Source organism: Sorex araneus, chromosome 1 (assembly GCF_027595985.1).
Source record: "Sorex araneus isolate mSorAra2 chromosome 1, mSorAra2.pri, whole genome shotgun sequence".
Classification (NCBI taxonomy): domain Eukaryota; kingdom Metazoa; phylum Chordata; class Mammalia; order Eulipotyphla; family Soricidae; genus Sorex; species Sorex araneus.
The window spans coordinates 450806201-450826812 of NC_073302.1; the positions used below are offsets into that span (position 1 = coordinate 450806201).

A 20612-nucleotide genomic window follows, 5' to 3' on the forward strand; every position below is an offset into this window, starting at 1 on the left:
CCGCCTGCTGCCAGCCCGTCTCCCGTCTCCCGTCTCCCGGCACACCCGCCATCCCGCGGAGGCAGGAGGCAGCCGGAGTGGCAGCTGTGTGGGGGACGCGCCATCAGGGAAGGGGCGGCGGGCGGGGAACATGCTGGACGGGGCCCAGCTGCCCACCCCCGCTGCCCAGAGCTCCCTGAGCACGGAGACTCCCGGCCCCGCCCATGCCACCGGGCGCTGCGCAGGGAGATAAGGGGTCGGGGAACTGGGCGGGTGAGTCCCACAGCCGCAGCCCCGCCCCGGCCTCTCCCTCCCTCTGCGGCCAGTCTGGCTGAGACGGGCGCAGGGCTGTGACTCGCGACAGACCCAGGTCCGGGCGGCTCGGGCCGACCCCGAGACTGGCTGCTCAGACCCACCCGAGCCGCTGCCGTGGGCCCTTCCCGGGTGGGACTCCGGCTCCCCCAGGCCGGGGTCACAGCCCGGCCCCCGAGTCCCCCCCGCGCCCAGGAGCCATCAGGGTGGATGGGCGAGAGCATCTGGGCACAGCCCGCCCCACCGTGTCCCCGGCCCCGGCCCCAGCCCAGCCCCAAACAGGAGCCGGCCACGGTGCCTGGGAAAGGGCCGCCTCGCTTCACGGGGGCCCCCAGGGCCGGGAAGGGGCGGCGGCTGCCAGGCAGGGCACACTGGCACCCCCGGGCCGAGAACTGGGTCAGAGGCAGGTTTCTCAAGCCCGGCGACGCTGCGCTCTGAAGGAACGCAGCCAAGGCGGGACTGGGGCCAGAGGCGGCGGGGGAGGGGCAGGGGGCTTGGTGGGGGGCATCACGGGGGTGGCGCAGTGGGGGTGCAGCAGGGGGCGTGAGGGGCAGCCAGCACGGAGACCCCCATGCGCAGCCTCGTGACCACAGCGGACACCAACCAGCTCTCAGAAGTGAGTCACTCGGGGCAGCAAACACAGTCGTGGATCCTCCCTGCGTGGCCACAGAGCAGAGGGGTTAGAGGGGCGGGAGGGCCAGAGGGCAGGGGGAGAGGCCAGTTCTGCTGCCCAGAGGGCCCGTGCCAGGACAGGCCTGACACAGAGCCTCCCTCTCCGCTAAGTGGACGGGCCCAGGGGTGTGGGGGTCCCTGCAGAGGCCGGGGGGGGGTCCCTGCAGAGGCCCGGGGCGGGGGTCCCTGCAGAGGCCATCTGTGCCCAAGGAGGGCTCCTCAGCAGTGGAAGGTGCACAGAGATGCAGACGGGGCGCCTGGAAGCCACCAGCTCCCGCCTAAAGCACAGCCACGCGTGTCCCCACCACACGTGTCCTCGGGGGCATGAGGCCTGCCCCCTGGGCTGGCCTTTGGGGCTGGGAGATCAGGGCTGGGCTTCCAGGGGCCCTTCTGTGCGGGTTCCTGGGCGGGCACAGACACGGCGAGGCACAGCGACAGGACGCACTCTGCACCTGGTGGTCAGGGATGGTCACTGAGCATACTCTGTGGCCTTGGCAGTCCTGCACTTGGTGGCCGTGGACAGTTGTGCACACGCAGCGGCCGGAGACAATCATGCACACACACACACACACACATGCACACACTCACACACATGCACACAGATGCACACACTCACACACACATGTAAACACATACACGCACACACATGCACATACATGCACACATGTACACATAAACGTACACACATGTACACACATGCACATACATGCACACACATGCACACACTCACACATGCACACAGATGCACACACATGCAAACACATACACATACATGCACACACACATACACACACGCACACAATGCACATGCACACACATGCATATACATGCACACACATGCACACATGCACACACACACATGCATACTCAGTGGCGCAGGTCAGTCACACACTCAGTGGTGGGGACAATCATACAGACAAGCACACTTGGTGGCTGTGCGGTCACACACTTAGTGGCCACCAGGCGCCGGCTCCTAGGGGACCTGCACTGGGACCAGTGGCTGTCCCTCTGCCTCACCCTCACAGCCCGAGGGTCCTCGGAGGAGCCCCTTCCCCAAGCTGGCAGAGGGCACCAGTGCCACCCCCGTCTGCACAGGAGGTGCAGGGCCAAGCACGGAAGAGGTAAACCAAACCGACGCGCAGGCTGGCTGCCAGCTGAGGTGGCCGGGAAGACGCCTCTGGTGGACATGTGGCCACAGGGAGTCCGGAAACACAAGCGCTCACACTGCTGACCGCTGTCACCTCGGAGAGGCCACGAGAAAGTCTCGGCAGACTCCCAGGTCTGCGGGCGCAGAAGCGTGAGCAAGGACAGAGGTCAGGGGCTGGCTCCCTGTCACCAGGCCAGCGGTGGCCTCCCTCCCGCAAGCCCACGGCTCCTGGGGCCCCGCTGGCTGACACTCTGCTACCGCAAACAGCACTGGACCGAAGGGTCTTGCTTACGGTTGAGTCAAGCCAGGCAGCAAAATGCTACAGGGCGGAACCCCACCTGCGGGACCCTCTGGCGGGCGCGCCGGGCACTGGGAGGGCACGGGAGGGGCCCAGCCCCGCTCCTGGACGCCCCCTCCTTGCAGGTCCCGCCTCGCCTGCCTCTACCAGCAGAGGGTCCGGACACGCTCAGTCCTTGCAAGTGGAGGGACTGGGGTATGCCCCAGAATGGGTCAGAGACTCCCCGTGGGGGCAGGCTCGGGGCCTGTGATCCTGCAACCCCCCCCCCCCACAAGCCTGCCCGGGAGCAGTGGAGCCGGGGAAGCGGCAGCTGCTGGGGGCGTGCACACCCACGCGTGTCCCGACCACCCAGTCTGCAGGAACACCGCCTTCTCGCTCCGGTTCTGAGCCGGGAGCACGTGTCCTGCTGTGGAAACGGCACTCAGGACCCACGAGCACCTGCCCGCGGAGAGCCAGAGGCGAGAGGAATCCCCTGTGAGCCACAAAGCAACAGTGATCTGCCTGCGTGCTGTCTGCATGTGCGCATGTCTACACACGTGTCTGCATGTGTGTGTGCATGCCTGCCCATGTGCACGCATGCTTGTGTGCATGCCTGCATGTATGCATGCTTGCAAGCATGTGTGTATGCCTGCATGTGTACGTGCTTGCCTACGTGTTTAACTGCATGTCTACATGCGTGTCTGCATGTGTGCACATGCATGCCTGCATGCCTGTTTATGCCTGCATGTGTGTGCTTGTGAGAGTGTGTGCCTGCCTTCATGCGTGCCTGACTGTGTGAATGTCTACATGTATGTTTCTGCATGTGTCTCCGTGCATGTGTGTGCATGCATGTGCATGTGCGTGCATGTGTGTGCTTGCAAGCATGTGTGTGTACCTGCCTTCATGTGTGCCTGAGTATGTGTATATGTATGTGTGTCTGCACGTGTGTATGTCTGCGTGCATATGTGCGTGCTTGCAAACATGTGTGTGTGCCTGTCTTCACGCGTGCAGTGTGTGCATGTCTACATGTGTGTCTGCATGTGTGTATGTGTGTCTGTGTGCATGTGTGTCTGCATGTGTGTATGTGTGTCTGCGTGCATGTGTGCGTGCTTGCGAGTGTGCGTGTGTGCCTGCCTTCAGGGCCACCCTAGAAATTCACAGCCGGAGCCAACGTGGCGTTGCCGCGCCCAACCCCTTCCTGAGGGAGAGGAAACGACAGTTCTAGAGGGTTTGGGGTCGAACCCACAAACCTTTTCACTGCAGAACTAAGTGGCCAGGGGCCGTCTTAGCTATAAAGGAGAAAAACGAGTGAAACATGGAAGAGGAGCGTTCCAAAGGACGTCAGGGGGCATAACTGTTAACAGATAAATTAGAAAGACGGACACGAAACAAATCCAGCACAGCTCTCCGGAGAACACACGGAATGTTCGAGCACAGTCGAGGGTGTCGTGCTCTGCGGCCTCTCTCCCGTGGAGCCCCAGGAGCCCGACTCCCCGGTCTCACGGGTTCCTGCAGGACACATTTGGGGGCTTTGGGGGCCATAACCAGAGAGCAGGGCGGGCGGCACCGGCCAGGCTGGGAGGGAGGCGGCAGAGAACTGAAACCGAGCCCGCGGCCGCCCTCAGCCCCGCCGGCAGAGGAACGCCTGCTTCCGGCCCGCTGGGTGGCACTGAGCCGCCTCGCCACACCCCCAGCCCCCGGAGGGCAGCCCGAGGACATGGGTCAACTGCCCGAGAGCACAGGGAAGCAGAGGCCTCCGTGAATCACAGCCTCGGCCCCCGCGCCCAAGCCAGCCCCCACGCACCCCCCCACAGAGCCGCAGCTCCCCCTCCCCACGGACACGGCGGGGACCAAGCTGTCCTCGCGGGAGGGAGGGCGTCCCCACCGACTGCGCCCCAGGAGACAGACTGGCCCCTCCTGCTCGTGCTCCCTGCCCCTTGCCAGCCCCACCCCTGCTCCAGGGCTCTGATGCCTCGCCCCCTCAGCCATGCGTGACGCTCGCACCCGTGAGCTCACCACATCACGGTCCCGAGGCGAGAGGGGAAGGGGCCGGCGCAGTGACGCTGCTCAGGACGGCTCCCCCGCAAGCAGCAGGAGCGCGTCGGAGAAACACTCACGCTGCACATCTGGGTCTTGCGGGATTTGTGAATAATCTGCCGAGATCTGGGCAGGTAACTGAGCGACTTAACTAAGCACTCGGTTCCCAGTGACCGCGTCGTCATCTGACCCCCGTAAATTCGGTTATCCGTGCCCCCCCACTCCTCCTCCTCCTCCTCGGAGGGTCATCAACACAACAGCAGCACCAGCGCGACCGTCACCGCCCTCGTCCCCAGCCCCGACACAGTGACACTCAGCAGCCTCAGCAGCAACACGGCCGCCCGCGCCGTCCACGACACCAGCGTCATCACCAACGCGTGCCACTGCCGCCGACACACGGACAGTGCCCTCAAACCCAGGGTCACCAGGGCTGCCGGCCTCACCCCTGCACCAGCCAGCCAGAGAAGGCAGAGGCGCCTCACCCCCCTGGCCCGCGCCTGGGACAATCTCAGGGTCGGTACAGTTCTGGAATGTTCCAGAGGGCCGGAGCCGGCCCCCACCAATGCCTCCCGGTCCACGTCGGAGGGCCCGGCTTTCTTCCCCCCCAGCCCTGAAGGTCAGACAGAAGCCGGGGACCTTGCTGGCTGAGAGTCCCTTTCAGGTGAGGGTAACAAGGACAGTGAGGGGACGATCGGTGACGATGGGGCAAATGTCAGGCCTTTCAAGCGGGTTAAGGTCTACACTGCCTGCCCAGCCCAAGCTCCAGGCCTCCCCAACTGCCCAGAAGGCCACACCTGGGGAGGGCCCTGGGGCGGCACAGAGGAACAGCCCCTGCCCACTGCCACCGTGGCTTGGCAGCGTCACGGAAGCCACGCAGGGGTGCGGGTGCCAGAGGGAAGGTTCCAGAGAGGACTGCCCGCCAGCAGAGGGCTTGTCTCCTCCCAACACTCCCGGGCCCTGCCGTGCCACGGGCCCACCCCGTGCCCTCTGGCCAGGCACCAGCTCTGGGGGCCCCATCCACGGGCCCGGGGTGGGCGTCACCTGGCCCACATCCCCCCCCAGGCCGGCTGCTGCCCCCGGGGCCTCTGTCCTGGAGCCTAGAACATTCTCTTGCCTCTGCCCTGGCCACAGCCCCCAGCAGGCGGCTGGGGTTTCTCTCCCGGAGGCGGAGGGGGTGGGGAGCCCGGACCCCAGGCCCAGGGACCGAGCACGGTTGCTGCCCCGAGGCCACCCTCGAGCCTGTGCTGCGTGTGTCCGGACACCTGGGATTAGCGTGTAACTACGGGCTTAGAAACTCCACGACTATGTGAGCCTGTTTGAGAGCTCGGCGTGTTCTCACGTCACACCTGGGCACGCGATGAAAGAAGCTCCAGGGGCCCGAGTGCTGGCTGCACACACTGGGGAATCTGGTTCAACCCCAGCACCGCACGGTCCGAGCACTGCAGTGAGCCTCCCTGAGCACTAAGCAGGAAGCAGCCCCCCAAAGCACCGCCAGGTGTGACCCCCCCAAAAACGAAATACAGGGGCTGGAGCGGCAGCATAGCAGGCAGGTTTTCCACACACACGGCCAGCCTGGGCTGGGGCCCCAGCTCCCTGTAAGGTCCCCTGAGCCCCACCCGAAGTGAGCACTGAGCACTGAGCCTTGAGAATACTGGGCGTGGCCCCAAAATTAAACAAGCAAACCAAAGGCCCCAAACACCACAGAACTGTGGCTCCTGCGTCGTCACGTATCGGCCTCGGTCAGCAGGGGGCAGCGACCCCAGGTCACGACGCCCCAGCCAGCCCGGCCGCCCTGACCGAGACAGAGAGCAGGAAGTGGGGGCTCCGCCCGTGTCCACCGTGTGCCCGCCCCTGGTCCCCAGTGACGCTGACCCCCGGCCAGCGCCGAGCAGCGGGCGAGGCTCTCGGGGCCGCCCTGTCAGCCTGCCCGTGACCATGTGCCGCCCTGGCCGCTGCCCCGGACTCCGGGTGCTGAGCTCCTGCTCCCCATCTCGGGCCCTCGGGAGCCCTGGGGCCTCCGGGAGTCTCCGCCCACCCCGGGACCTGGGAGGGCGGGCCTCCGAGTGGACGCTGGAGCCTCCCCGGCCCCGCCCCCACCCACACTTGCGCACAGCCTGCGGGATGTCGCCGAGGCCTTTGGTGGCCTGGTGTGGGCAGGTGAAGGCCAAGGCCACTAACGGGGGCTTGGACGCTCAGGGCGGGCCGGGCACCAGCAAGGCCGCCCGCGGCCCACCCTGCCCGGGCCCCTGGCACACGCCCCTCCCCCACTGGCCGCCCCACTCCCTCTTCCTCAGGGCTCCGAGGGCCCCAGGACATTCCAAGGGGGTCACGGGTGAGAATCACGGGGCGGGGGGGCACAGGAAGGAGACAGGTGGGGACGGGCGGCGGGGGCCTGTCCTTGCGGGGGCGGCGCGGGCAGCACCCCCGTCCCCAGGGGAGGTGGTTCCGGAGCTGAGGGGAGGACTCCGGCGGATCTCTGGGGGGGACGGGTCGGCCCACGGCCACCCCACCCCGACGTAAGTGCCAGCAGCGGCCTGCGGATCCCCCGGCCGGCCCCCGGTGCCCGCCCCGGCACGCCCGTCGGCCCACGCAGCCCGAGTGACCCCGCCGGGCAGCCCCGCACCCCCGGGGTTTCCCAGGGCCCCGCGGCCTTTGTTGCCAGAGCCGCAGCCGCTTCCCTGCCAGGGCAGAGCAGATCAAAGCGGGAGCCCGGCGGGCCCAGCGCCCGGTGAGCACTGATTGGCCCGCGGCAGGCCGCGAGCTGGCACACAAGGGCTTCCTGTCAACAGGAAGAAAGGATGGAGATCAAATTATGTCAGAGGAGGTAGAGGGAGCGAGTGGGGAGCGAGAATCAGATTAGCCGGCGCCTCGCGAGGCCGGAGGGGGCCCGCGCTGCCCCCCTCTCCTCCCCAGCAGGGCCCCGGGGCTGGCGGGGCTTTGGGGACACAGCCCTAGTTCCGTGGGGCACCCTGCGCCCGCCCTGGAGCCACGTCACGCCAGTGAACCAACAGAGAGAGAAGCTGGTGGTGCGGGTCCCGCAGGCCGCTGTGGAGATGCTTCTCCGCCGGTGTGTGTCTCTTGGACACTCTCCACCTCGGGGACGGGGACCCGGACTTACAGTCCCGAGAAGGACGGTTTCTCACGGTGGGACCCGTGTGTCAGGACACAGTCAGGCGCTGACGGGCGGCCCCGCCTGCCCGCCATGGTGCCCAGCGTGGGGCTCTGACCCTCTGCTCGCCCCCAGCCCCCGCGCTGGGGCTGGAGTCAGCCCTTCCGCTGCACTGCCTGGACCCCTGGTGGCCTCCTAGCGAAACAGGACTCCCTGGGGTGACGGGGTTGGGCCCGTCCCTCCCCGGGACGCTGGGGACGTGGGACCCTCTGTGTGGCCATGGAGGGTGGGCTCTATCCCGCGCCCACCCCCCCTAAAGGAAGGTCCCCCGAAAGGGAAAGTGTCGGCAGCAAGCAGAGGCCCCCACCGCGGAAAACAGGAAGCGAGAGAGGAAGTCCCTGTCTGGGGCACGGCCATCCGTCTGTCCGTCCGTGTGCACGGCAGGGGGCCCGCTCAGACCCCCAGCGGGCGCACTGGGGCAGGTGACGGGGCGGCAACATGTCCCTAAGTGCTTCCTGCCGGAGAGTCGCACCAGAGTCACCGCCTGTGCCCAGTGGGGGAGCCGTGGGCGGGGCGGGTCACTCAGGCAGGGCCACTGGGGGTCAGTGGGAGCCGCCACAGGAGGCGAGGGGAGCGCACGCCCCACCGCAGGGCAGCCACCGTCCAGGTGGCCGCGTTTGGGGGAAGTAGGTTTGGGTCATCAGAGCCGCTGATGGGACCCTGACGGGCTCGGACCCTTCCACCTCGAACCCAGGGCAGAGCGGGCCAGGCGGCAGCGCTGGGGAGGGGGCAGAGCACGTCTTCATGGCTCTTAGGCCCCACTGGGCACTGGAGGCCGAGGGGGGCAGGGATGGCTCAGGGGCACAGGTACCTGCCTTGTGAGTTCGAGCCCCAGTGTCACCACCTGTGCCAAGTGTGGTCGTGGCGGCCCCGCCCTCCTGCCCCCGCGCTGTGACTGCGGGTCCGGCCGTGCCAGGGGTCTCCGAGCACAGCCCAAGGGCCGAGGAAGCCAGATGTGCAAGCCTGGTCATCACAACAGAACCGGGCCTGGCGGGGCAGGGGTGGGGAGGACAAGGAGGGCCAGGGGACAGCGGGCCGGGGCCTCCAGCCTTGCACGCATCGACGGGGCTGGAGCCCTCGAACCCATGGCCCCGGGCACCAGGGGGTACAGTCCTCCAGGACCCCAGACGCTCCTGGGTTCCCGGGGGAGCCCCCGCGCCTCATCCAGGCCCATGCAGGGAACCGTGGCTGTGTGACGGAGAACAGCTGGGGGCCCCGGGGCCTCCTGAGTGCTCGGAGCCCCCCAGGGAGACGGGGCCCAGCCCCAAGGCTGACCCGGGTTCAATCCCAGCAGCCCAGCTGGTCCCCTGAGCCCAACAGGAGTGACCCCGAGCACTGCTGAGCGTGACCCCAAAACAAACAGAAAAGAATCCCAGGACCTGGGACAGTTCTGGGCGCATCACCGTTAGCTCGACCCGATGCTCAGGGCAGCACAGGATGGGCCCTGCGGGCAGAGGTGAGAGGCAGCACGGGAACCCCAGCCGGAGGCACAGCCGGAAGCGTCCACGCTTTGTGGGACAGTCGGGACCCAGGACAACTCCTCCCAGCGACAGTGACAGGGGACAGATAGCGTGGGTGGGGGATGGGCGGAGGACGGATGGGAGATGAGTGAATGGAAAGATGTATCGATGGGAGAAAGGATGAATGGACAAATAAAGAAATGGATGGATGGATGGATAAACAGATGAATGGATGAATGAACATACGAATGGACAGACGGATGGATCAATCCATGGATAAACTTAAGGGAAGATGGGTAAGAGGGAGGGAGGGAAGGAGGGAGGGAGGGAGGGAGAAAGGGAGAAAGGAAGAGAGGGAGGAAGGGAGGGAGGGAGGGAGGGAGGAAGAAAGGAAGGGAGGAAGGGAGGAAGGGAGGAAGGAAGGAAGGAAGGAAGGGAGGAAGGAAGGGAGGAAGGAAGGAAGGAAGGAAGGAAGGAAGGAAGGAAGGAAGGAAGGGAGGAAGGAAGGAAGGAAGGGAGGAAGGAAGGAGGGGAGGGAGGAAGGAGGGGAGGGAGGAAGCCGAGGGCAGAGAAACAGACAGAACAGCACATGTTTCCTGCAGACGGAGAGAAGCACCTTGGCACGATCACTGCTGGCCGGGCAGGAAGGGGTGGCACCTGCATTTATCCTTAAGCCAATACTGGGGTCTGCCGAGGCCCCCAGAGGAGCCCCCTTTGGAACACAAGCCTTGCTGAGGGCAGGACAGCTGACCAAGACCGAGGCGCCCCTGTGCCAGCGAGCCTGACCTTTGCCCCCGGGCTTTCACCCTGGGTGGCTTCGGGGAGGTGCGGGACAGTGAGCTGTGGTCAGTGGACCCCCAGCCCCAAGGACCCCCACCCTTGTTCCTCCTACGCCCCCACAGTGCCCTCCTTTGGGGGGAACCTGGGCAGAGGGTGCAGGGCTGGACGAAGGCGGCCCCCGCGGCCCCGCAGGCCGGGCCTCGTCCCCGGGTCTCCCGAGCCGCCCAGCCGGCCTCGGCCGTGTGAACTGGCCTTTCCCGTGCCCCGTGAGCCCCAACCCCTGGGCCGCTCTGCCCGCTGCCCAGTGTCCCGGCCCCTGCCCGCTCCTCTCCCCAGCCGGCCTTCGCCGGGGCCACTCAGACACCCAGAGCAGCCGGCCCGCGGCCCCGGCGACATTCCTGGGGGGCGGACGCGGGGGCCCCACTCGCCCTGCATCCCCCCCCCCCCCCCCGCCCAGGCCCTGGCAGGCGCCCCGCCTGGCCCTGCTGCTGACGAGCTCTTCCAAATCCCTTCCAGAACCTTCCTTGTTCTTCCTGCTCTCACCGGCAAGGTGGGGTGGGGGCGGGAACCCCACACGCCCCTCTCGCTTCCAGGCCTGGGTGCTGGCGAGCGGCAGGGCAGGGCCCAGGACGGCTCCCCCCAGCTGGGCGCGGCCCCTCCAGAGCTAGCTGACGGAGCCCAGGACGTGCCCACCGCCCTCCGCCCTCCCCTCGCCAGACCCCTGGTTTCCGTCACATCGCCCAAGTGCCTCAGAGAGAGGCTGAGGCCCGCAGGGACTCGGCCCGGGTCCGGCTCCCCGGGGAGAGGCCGGCAAGGGTGGAGCTGAGCCCCAGGGCCACCCCGGGGCAGGGCGCGGGCACCCCGCGGCGGGGCCCTCCCTGGGCCTGATTTGCAGGCACCCAACAGGCCGCCCGGTCCCGCTGGAATCTCAGCAGGTCAGCGGGGCGGCTCCTAGCGAAAGTGCATCTGGGGGTGTCGGGGGCTCCCCCGCCTCAGCTCAGCCTCTGTCCGCTGGGCACCCACACCCCCATACACCACTCTGGGGGGCCCTCGGATCTGCCCTCCAGCCCCGACTGCCTCTTTATGTGTATGGGTTTGGGGCCACACCAGCGGCGCGCAGGGACCACTCCCGGCTCAAGAAGCCATCTGGGGGGCTGGAGTCAGCCGGGTCCAGCGCAAGCGTCCTGCCCGCAGTCCTTCCCAGAGCAGGGACTCAGCCCCGCAGTGCTCAGCCCCACAGGGCACCTCCAACTCCCGGGCAGAGGAGCGCAGCGCAGGGCTCAGGCGGCGCCGGCGGGGGGCCGTGGCTCCGGCGCGTCTCGGCTGCTGCGTGCGCCCGTGCCCGCCACCAACCTCACACACGGACAGGTGCCAGGCTGCCGCCGACCCAGGGCCCGGGACTGCTCCTTCCCAGGGAGAAGGCGCCGGGAACACGGGGGTCGCCACCCAGGTGGGCAGGTCACCGACCCAGAGAGCGGACCTGCAGAGGGGGGCCCAGAAGGCAGGCAGGAGCCGGGGCAGCCCCGCCCAGCCCCGCCCCTGCGGCCAGCCCAGACCCACCCCGCGCCCCAGACCCAGCACCCCCGCGCGCGCGCGCGCGTGTGTGTGTGCGCGCGCATATATGTGTGCGTGTTGTGTGTGCGCGCGCGCCTGCGTGCGTGCGTGTGTGTGTGTGTGTGTGTGTGTGCTTGTGTATCCGCGCGCGCGTGTGCGTGCCTGTGGTCCGCCTCGCCTGCTCCTGCGTTTAGGCAAACACGGACTTGGTTGGTGGACACCGGGGGTGTGGTCAGGGGGGCGTTCCCTCCTCCCGGGCAGTAGGTCCGACACCCCACCCGGGGGTCCCGGGCCCCGAGGGCAGGTCGCACGGCGTGGCCCGGGCGGAAGTTCGCGGCAGTTCCCGCAGACCCCACGGGGGCGCAGGGCGCGCTCCCCGGGAGGGCGGCGGACCCCCAGCCCCGGGCTCAGAGGCACCCCGGGGAAACCTGGGGGCCGGGAGCCGACACATCCCCTGCCCCGCGCTGTCCCCTCCCCCGCCCCGCCCCGCGGTCCCGGACGCGGCTCCTCCTCCCCGCGCCGTCCACACCGCCCTCAGCAAAACAACACGCCGCGCCGCCGCCCTCCCCCCGCGCCCGCGCCGCGCCCGGCGGGCACTGAGTGGACACCCGCGCACGGCGGACACTGAGCGGACACCGAGCGGACACCCCGCACCGGAGGACACCGAGCGGACACCCGCGCCGGGCGGGCACTGGGCGGACACCCGCAGCCGGCGACACCGGGCGGACACCGCACCCGCCGGGGACTGAGCGGACCCCCGCGCCCGGCGGTCTCTGCGTGGACACCTGCACCCGGCGGACACTGAGTGGACACCCGCACCCTGCGGACACTGAGCGGACACCGCACCCGCCGGGGGCTGAGCGGACGCCCGCGAGACCTGCCCGGAGCCGCCCGCGGAGCCCCGAGCCGCACACGCGCGTCTCGGGCCGGGGGTCTCACCGGGATGTGCACGCGCAGCGAGCGCCTCTTGGGCCCGGGGGTCTTCTTGGGGCCGCTCCCGCCGGGGCTGGCGCCGTCCTTCTTCTTCTTGGTGTCCATGGCCGCGCTGCCCATAACTCGCGCCCCGGGTGGATCCCGCGCCCGGGGTCCGAGGCGGCGGCGACACCGCGTGGGGTCCGGAGCGCGCCCGGGGCCGGCGGGCGTCGGGGCTCCCGCGGGTGGCCGAGTTCTGCTTCCTCCGGCGCGCGGCGCGACCGTCCCCGCCCTCGGCTCCTCCCCCGGCCGGCCGGGGCGCTGGGCAGGTGCAGGGCCGGGGCGCTGCGGGGCGCGGGCGGCGCGGGGCGGCGGCCGCGGGATAAACGCGCCGGCGGCGGCGGGTCCGGCCCCCTGGGCGGGAGGAGGCGGCGCCGGGCCGGCCGGGCCTCGCCATTGGGTCGCGGGGGGCCGGGCGCGGCGGCGGGGCGGGCCCGGGGCTCCTCCCGCGGGGCCGGGCCGGGGTGGGCGCGCCCCGACCGCGCGCACGTGCCGCCGCCCCCAGACGCCGGAGGGACGCGGGGCGCCAGCGGGCGGGGGGGGGGGCGGGGGGCGGGGGTTGGGGGGTGCAGAGGCGGCCGGCTGCCCCCGCCCCCATCCCCGCCGGGGACCCCCGGCTCTCCCTCCTCTCCTCGGCCGGGTCCGGAGACCGAGGTAGCCCAGAGGCCCCTGGACACGTCTCAGGAGCCTGCGCCCCGGGAGGAGGGTCGCCCCTTCCATGCCCCCCCCCCTTCCTCGCTAGTTCTGGCCTCCGCTGCAATCCGCGTTTGCGGCCCTCGCCCCTCCCCTCCCACTCGCCCCGCAGACCACCGGCCCCCGGGCACTCCTCAGCCTGCTGGGACCCCAAGACCCCCAAGTCAGGTGGCCGTCGGGCCTCCAGCTGTGGCCTTTCCTGGTGGGTTGTGGGGACATTCCCAGACCTGGGGAGGGCAGGCCCTGCCCCCCCTGCTGCTCCCCTCAGCCCTCTGCAAGGAAGGCCGGGCCGGGCAGTGCCCGCAGCCCCGGGCCCCGGGCACCAGTTCTGGCTGGGGGCACCCTGGCCCACTCAGGCACGCTGGCACCGGCCCTGGGCCTCGAGCACAGTGGAGTCTGTTTGTCCCCGAGTCTGTTTGTTCCCCGAGTCTGTTTGCTCCCCAGGGTCACTTTCCTGGCAGGGAGCTTGAGTGCAGCGTCCTGAGTTTAAACGTTTTTCGGGCCTGCTGTGGTCCTGCTGCGGGTCTGCGCGGGCTGACCCGGGTTTGATCCCTGGCACCGCACAGGCCCCGGAGGCCCGAGCCCTGCCATGCCGCAGCGCGTCTTGCCCCCGTTGAAACACTGCCTGTGTTTCGTGTGAATCTGGGGTCCCCATGTCAGTGCTCCTGACATGCCTTGTAGGTGGCGCGGGGCGGAGGGGAGGGAAGGACTGGCCAGCCTGGCCTCTGCTTGGGAAAAGACTTTAAAGCTGCTGGGCTAAGGCCCAGGGGCGGTGGGCCTTGTGGAATGGGGCCGGGGAGCAGCTCGGTAGTTGCCCATTTGGGCGCGCCCGGGCCCTGCCCCCTCCGTGCTGGTTCTCTGAGCTGAGTGCTCCTGCAGGCCCGAGGGGCCGTCCCGTCCTGACTCCAGGCGTCCCAGCACCCCAGCCCCGGCCTTTGCAGACACTGGGAAGTACCATGAGGGGCCCTGCACCGCCTGAGCAGCACTTGGGAGACCCCCACACATGCACAGAAGAGAGGGTGCTGGGCAGAGGGTCACAGTCTAAACGACAGACCTGTCTCTGGTCTCAGCTCCCAGCCCTGTTCAGCTCAGCACTAACCCCAGGTTCACGGAGACTCCGGGCCCATGTACAGTGTTGGTGTACGCGTATGTGTAGAGGGGGAGTCCACACCCAATAGCAGTGTGGCCCCCTCCCTCTCCCCCTCCCTCTCCCTCCCCCTACCTCCCTCTTCCTCTCTACCCCCTCCCTTTCTCCTCTCTCTCTTCCTCTCCCTTTCTTTCTCCCTCTCCCTCTCTCCCTCTCCCTCCCTCTCTCCCTCTCCTTCTCTCTCCCTCTTTCTCTCTCCCTCTCTCTTTTTCTCTCTTTTTCCCTCCCTCTCCCTCTCTCTCCCTCTCCCTCTCTCTCTCTCCCTCTCTCTCTCTCCCTCTCCCTCTCTCTCCCTCTCTCCTTCTCCGTCTCTCTCTCCCTCTCTCCCTGTCCCTGTCCCTCTCCCTCTCTCTCCCTCTCCCTCTTTCTCTCTCTCTCCCTCTCTCCCTCTCTCCTTGTCCCTCTCCCTCTCTCTCCCTCTCCCTCTCCCTCCCTCTCTCTCTCCCTCCCTCTCTCCCTCTCCCTCTCCCTCTCCCTCCCTCTCCCTCTCTCCCTCTCCCTCTCTCTCTCTGCCAGTGTAAAAAGGTCATTAACTCTGACCAGCGTCTGGCAGAATCCCTGTGATGCATTTCCGGGTCAGGCAGTGAGCTGAGGAGTCGCATATTCCTCTCTGCCCGCCAACCCCCGCCCCGGCCCCCGCAGGCACCCTGGTTCGCTCAGAGCCTGTGGCTTCCAGGCGGCAAACAGGACCGAGGGGCGAGTCCCTCGCGTTTGACTCGGGTGAAGGCGCTGAGACCCGCTGAGGTTCGGGTAATTACGTGCTGCCGGGCCCAGACTTGCCCGGAGAGGGCGGCCCTGGGGTATCAACCACCGGGGCTGAGCTTTGGGCGTCTCGTGAATTTTTTCCCGCTCATGCAATGACCTAGTCCACAGGCGGCTCTCGGTGACCTGGCACGGGCGTGACACCTGGCGCTCTAACACAGGGACCCCCGGCCGCAGCCCACGTGCAGGGGTGAGCTCCGCGGGGTCCTCCCCGCGTCAGCAGCGTGACCCACTGAGCGGCCTCGCTCGGACAGTGGCCACGCGTGATGGCCGCGCTGTGGGGCTGACCACGTCCTGGCCGGAGGCGCTCCCGGGCCCCCGCGGTCCCCGAAGCAGATCCCGACTTTCTCTGGCTCGGCCCCTCCAGCGGCCGAGGCCAGGTGAGGCCCCTGTCGCTCCCCGCTCGCGCCCGTGTCCAGAGCCCGGTCCTCTGCCCCGCCCCAGGTGCGGCCACCAGGTGCGGCCACCAGGCCTGGCCTTTGGAAGCTCCCGAGGCCCCTCCTGGGCCTTGGACTCTGTCCTCGTGCTGCGTCTGTTTTATGGCTCTGCTCATCTCGCGTCTGAACTTGACAAAAAGATGGAAATACAGCGAGCAGGGACTGTGGGCTTGGCGCAGGGGTGGGCCCGGCCAGTGTTGTCTCTCTGAGGCCGAATGACCCCGCGCCCCCACCCCTGCAGCGCCCCGGGCAGCCCGGCCCCGCCCCAGCACTCCGGGGCCGGGCACTGGCGAGGCCCGCGGGAGCAGTGCCAGGGGCCACCCCAGCGCTGCCAGGCTATGACAGAGGCCGGTGCACTGGGTGCGGGAAGCCCAGGTGTGAGCCCTGCCCCCCCATGGCCCCCGATTGCGGCTCCTGCTGCCCCTTCTCCAACCTCGGAGTAGCCCCAGCACTGCCGGGTACGACCCCCGAACCCAAGATAGGTTTTTTTTTTCTTTTCATTTTGGGTCACACCCGGCGGTGCTCAGGGGTCACTCCTGGCTCTGCACTCAGGAATGACCCCTGACGGTGCTCAGGGAACCCTGTGGGATGCTGGGAATCGAACCCAGGTTGGCCACGTGCAAGGCAGACACCCTCCCCTCTGTGCTGTCGCTCCAGCCCCCCAAGATGGGTTTTAAAGTTAAAGCAAGCGATGGGCTTGGGGCCCTGTCCTGCGGGCTGCCTTGGTCCAGGTGTCTCTCGTGTACGGGGCCGTTCGCTGACCCCAGGCTGACCCCAGGCTGCACCCCATCAGCGCCCAGGCAGCCTCACCCCCGTGGCCACACCACACCCACCCAGGCTGACTCCGAGCACTGCACACACCAGCTCGGCGGAGGCCGTGGGGGCTCCAGGCCAGAGAGCGGCACTGCCCGAGGCCGGCCTGTCCCGGCGGGGACTCGGGGGTGGGGGCAGGGGCACTGTGTGGCGGGTGGCCGTGTGCCCCGTGGCCCGGAAGAAGGGAACGAGCTTCCTGACCGCCCCCGGGGAGGTGCTCCAGACAGCCCCTGAGCGAGGTCACTGCATGCCCGTCCACTGGCCATTGCGGCAGGGACCCCTCGGGCAGGCCAGCGTGGGGGAGAGGTGCCCGGTGACGCCCCGGGGCTGAGCACGGCCTTTGCGGCCGAGCCCCAGCTCCATCCCTGGCACCGCAGAGGCCAAGCACCTGAGAGTGACCCCAGGCTGATCCAGGGTGGCCCAAACAGTCATCTAAAAAGGTGAAAAGTAATAAATGCAGGAAACCAGACACTTGGCCCTGTAGAGCAGTGACTGAGCACGTGAGCCCCATCTGGACTCCATGGCCCCACTGATGCTCCAGGGCCCCCATGGATACTCCATGGCCCCACTGATACTCCATGGCCCCACTGATGCTCCAGGGCCCCCATGGATACTCCATGGCCCCACTGATACTCCATGGCCCCACTGATGCTCCAGGGCCCCCACGGATACTCCATGGCCCCACTGATACTCCAGGGCCCCCACAGATACTCCAGGGCCCCACTGATGCTCCAGGGCCCCCACTGATACTCCATGGCCCCACTGATACTCCAGGGCCCCCACTGATACTCCAGGGCCCCCACAGATACTCCAGGGCCCCCACAGATACTCCATGGCCCCCACTGATACTCCAGGACCCCCACAGATACTCCATGGCCCCAATGATACTTCAGGACCCACACTAATACTCCAGGGCCCCCACTGATACTCCATGACCCCACTGATACTCCAGGGCCCCCACAGATACTCCAGAGCCCCCACAGATACTCCAGGGCCCCCACGGATACTCCATGGCCCCACTGATACTCCATAGTCCCCACAGATACTCCATGGCCCCCACTGATACTCCAGGGCCCCCACTGACACTCCATGATCCCACTGATACTCCAGTGTCCCCACTGATACTCCGTGACCCCACTGATACTCCGTGGCCCCACTGATACTCCAGGGTCCCCACGGATACTCCATAGTCCCCACAGATACTCCATGGCCCCCACTGATACTCCAGGGTCCCCACTGACACTCCATGATCCCACTGATACTCCAGTGTCCCCACTGATACTCCATGGCCCTCACTGATACTCCAGGGCCCCACTGATACTCCAGGGTCCCCACTGATACTCCAGGGCCCCACTGATACTCCAGGGTCCCCACTGATACTCCAGGGCCCCACTGATACTCCAGGGTCCCCACTGATACTCCATGGCCCTCACTGATACTCCAGGGTCCCCACTGATACTCTAGGGTCCCCCCGATACTCCAGGGCCCCCACTGATACCCACTGATACTCCAGGGCCCCCACTGATACCCACTGATACTCCAGGGCCCCCACTGATGCTCCACGAGCCCCCGTCTGCACTGAGGCCTGGAGCGGCCTCTTCCCCGGCCGCCTGGCCGAGGGTGTTATCGCGTTGTGCAAACCAGGGCCAAGAGTCACATTCCAGCCTCCTGTTTCCCTTCGGCCTGGGCACGGGTTGCGAAACCTGGGCTGGTTCGGGGGCCTGTGCAGAGGGAGCCTTGGTCCCGCGGGACGGTGGGGGCAGAGGCGAGCCCAGGTGGAGGGAGGACAGCCTGTTGGGGAGGGCACGGACCCCCTTGATTTGTTAGCGGGAGGTTTGGGGGCACGCCCGGCCGTGCTCAGGGCTCCCTTGTGGCTCTGAGCTGGGGCCCCTGGTGGGCTCGGGGGGGGCCTATGCGGTGCTGGGGATTGACCCAGGCTCGGCTGCGTGCAGGGCGAGGCCCTGCCCGTCCCTCCTGCCCCCTCCCTGTGGCCCTGTGCTGTGGACCCCCTTCCCGCGCCTGTGTCCCGGCAGGCAGAGCGCGGCTGTGCCCTGGGGAGTCCCGCAGGTGGGCCGGGGCGTCTGCGCGCTGTGCAGGGGCTGTGGGGACACGGCGGGGACTGGGCGTCCAGGCTCCCCGTGACCCCTGGCCTAGTGACCGGCTGGGCCTGGGGCCCCTCTCCTCTGGCCTGTGGCTCCGGGCTCGCGAGCACCCGAAGGATTGCTCAGGCCGGTAGAGCTGCTTCGGTCCCTCGGTGCTGGCCACGGGGCTGGTGCCGGGCTGCTGCCGGGTGTGAACTGGGTTCGAGGGTCTCTGGCGGGGTCCCGCGTGGACCCAGACCAGGAGGTCTGTACCCGCGGGGGGCGGTGCTTGGGTCTGCAGAGTCCCACCGCCCTGCCTCTGCGTGCCCCGACGCGCACACCCCCCCACCCGGCTCTGCCCCCCGCCTCTCCCCTGCAGCGAGGGCCTCGGTGCCCAGCGGGACAGGCCCCAGGGGCCGAGCCCGAGGGCCCTGCCTGGTTCTCCTTCAAGGACATAGCGGTTTTGCCAGGTGGGGCAAAATGATATTTTGTAAAATGTGCCTAAATATAACGGGCGGGTGGTGCAAGGCCCAGAGCAGGCGGGGACGGCGTTCCAAGTCGGACTCGCAGCAGGACAAGGTCACGGGGACATCGCCACGCCCCCAGCAGCCCCAGCCACCGAGAGCCACCCCGGGCCCAGCGGGGACGTTTCCCGGTGCCTGAAGCAGCTCCTCACCCTCCGAGAAGACAAAAAAAAAAACAAAACAAAACCCCAAAACCAGGGGCTGGGCGAGACTTGGGCACGCCCAGCTGTGTGCGTGGCCCTGCTTGCCCCCCGCGCTCATATCCTCCCAGCACCGCCCGGAACGAGGAGCACAGAGCCAGGAGTAACCCCTGAGCACCGCTGGATCCCCAAACCCAAAAGTCTGAGCGGCCCCCAGCCCCACCCCCGCCCCAGAACTGGGGAAGGGGCATAAGGCGCTTGCCTTGCACTTGGCCGACCCAGGTTCAATCCCCGGCTTGCTGTGACGCCCTTCAAGCCCACCAGCAGTGAGTCCCGAGCACAGAGCCAAGAGTAAGCCCTGAGCACCTTGGGTACGGTCCAAAAAACAAAAGAAAGAAGGAAAAAAAATCCTGATTGCCAAGATTGCCGACCTTTGACTGGCAGAGAAAACATTTCCCTATTGCCCAAGGCCTGAGCACGGCGGGGCCTGGAGTCTGAGGCTCTGGACCAGGCCTTTCTGGCGTGGAGTGGGGCCCAGGGAGCCCCCTGGCACCCTGCGGGCACAGGGTTGGACTCCGGGGGCCCGGGACGGTTGGGCAGATCCTGGAGAGCCAGGCCACACACGCAGAAGGGACACGCGTGTGCGCTGAAGGGACACGGAGGGGCCGCGTGTCCTGCTGGCTTATATCTGGCTTTGGGGGCCTCATCCCGTGGTGCTCAGGGCTGACTCCTGGCTCTGTGCTCAAGGATCACGCCTGGAAGGGCTCGGGGGACCCTAAGCTGGGCAGGGAATTGAACCCGGGGCAGCTGCATGCAAGGCCAGTGCCCTCCCGCTGCCCAGTGGGGCTACGCTCTGCGGCAGGGGCTCCTGTGGCCCAGAACCCGCACAGGCCTGGCCCCTGTCCCAGCTATGGTGGACCAGGACCGAGGGGGCACAGATGGGGAGGTGGGGAGTGGGGGGCAGAGGGAGGCCGGGGACCCCCCTCCCCCCGCAGCTGCAGCCCCTCCGGCCAACCCTCTCCTGCAGGCAGCTGGCACCATGCCCCCAGGACCCTCTGGACAGATGTTTTTGGGGAGCGTGGGCAGCGGGGAGGCTGGAGGGGCCGGGCCCGGGCTGGGAGGGCGTCGACAACGATCTGGCAGCAGAGAGAGGCCCGGGCAGCAGCTGGTGACGGGAGGCTGAGAGGGACGAGCCGCAGGGGCTGTCAGTGGCGAGGGCCGGGCGGGCAGGGCGGGGAGCAGGGGGGACGCGCCTCAGGAACCCGCGAGGGGCCAGACGTGGCGTCTGCTGGGAAGCTTGAGGGGCTGCTCCCTGCCCCCGGCCAGCCACACCCAGGCTGTCCTCAGGCCGGGGACAGCTGCCCCCACGGTCGCTTGAAACTGGCACGAGGGCAGCGTTTCAGGAGGCGGCTAAAACGCACGTTTCCCGGTGTCCGCGGGCGCGGGGCAGCTAGAGGGACGGCGGGGGAGGGCCCTGGGCGCTGGGGCAGGATTTCGTGACGTTTCCAGTCGTGAGGCAGAAGCGACTGAGGCTTGAGTGTAGACGCCAGGTGAGGTCCAGGCTGCGCCCGCCCCGGGGGGAGACTGTGGGGACACGGGGGGGCCAGCAGAGACAAGGGAGGGGTCTCTGGGACAGACAGACAGACAGACGGGCAG

The 20612-nt window shown here is 68.0% G+C and overlaps 1 protein-coding gene across 4 annotated transcripts in view; it reads right to left on the bottom strand.

Annotated features, from left to right (window-relative positions):
• Positions 1 to 12650, bottom strand: part of PRKAG2 (protein kinase AMP-activated non-catalytic subunit gamma 2) — a 111165-nt gene extending 98515 nt beyond the window's left edge. For 2 of the 4 annotated variants that reach the window (XM_055131284.1, XM_055131274.1), the window contains exon 1: positions 12327 to 12649. In XM_055131284.1, the coding sequence (XP_054987259.1) occupies positions 12327 to 12440 (114 nt within the window). In that variant the 5' untranslated portion in view covers positions 12441 to 12649. Of the gene's footprint in view, positions 1 to 12326 lie in introns of all 4 variants that reach the window. The other 2 variants (XM_055131267.1, XM_055131301.1) reach the window with 2 other exon arrangements.
• Positions 12651 to 20612: the final 7962 nt, after the last annotated feature.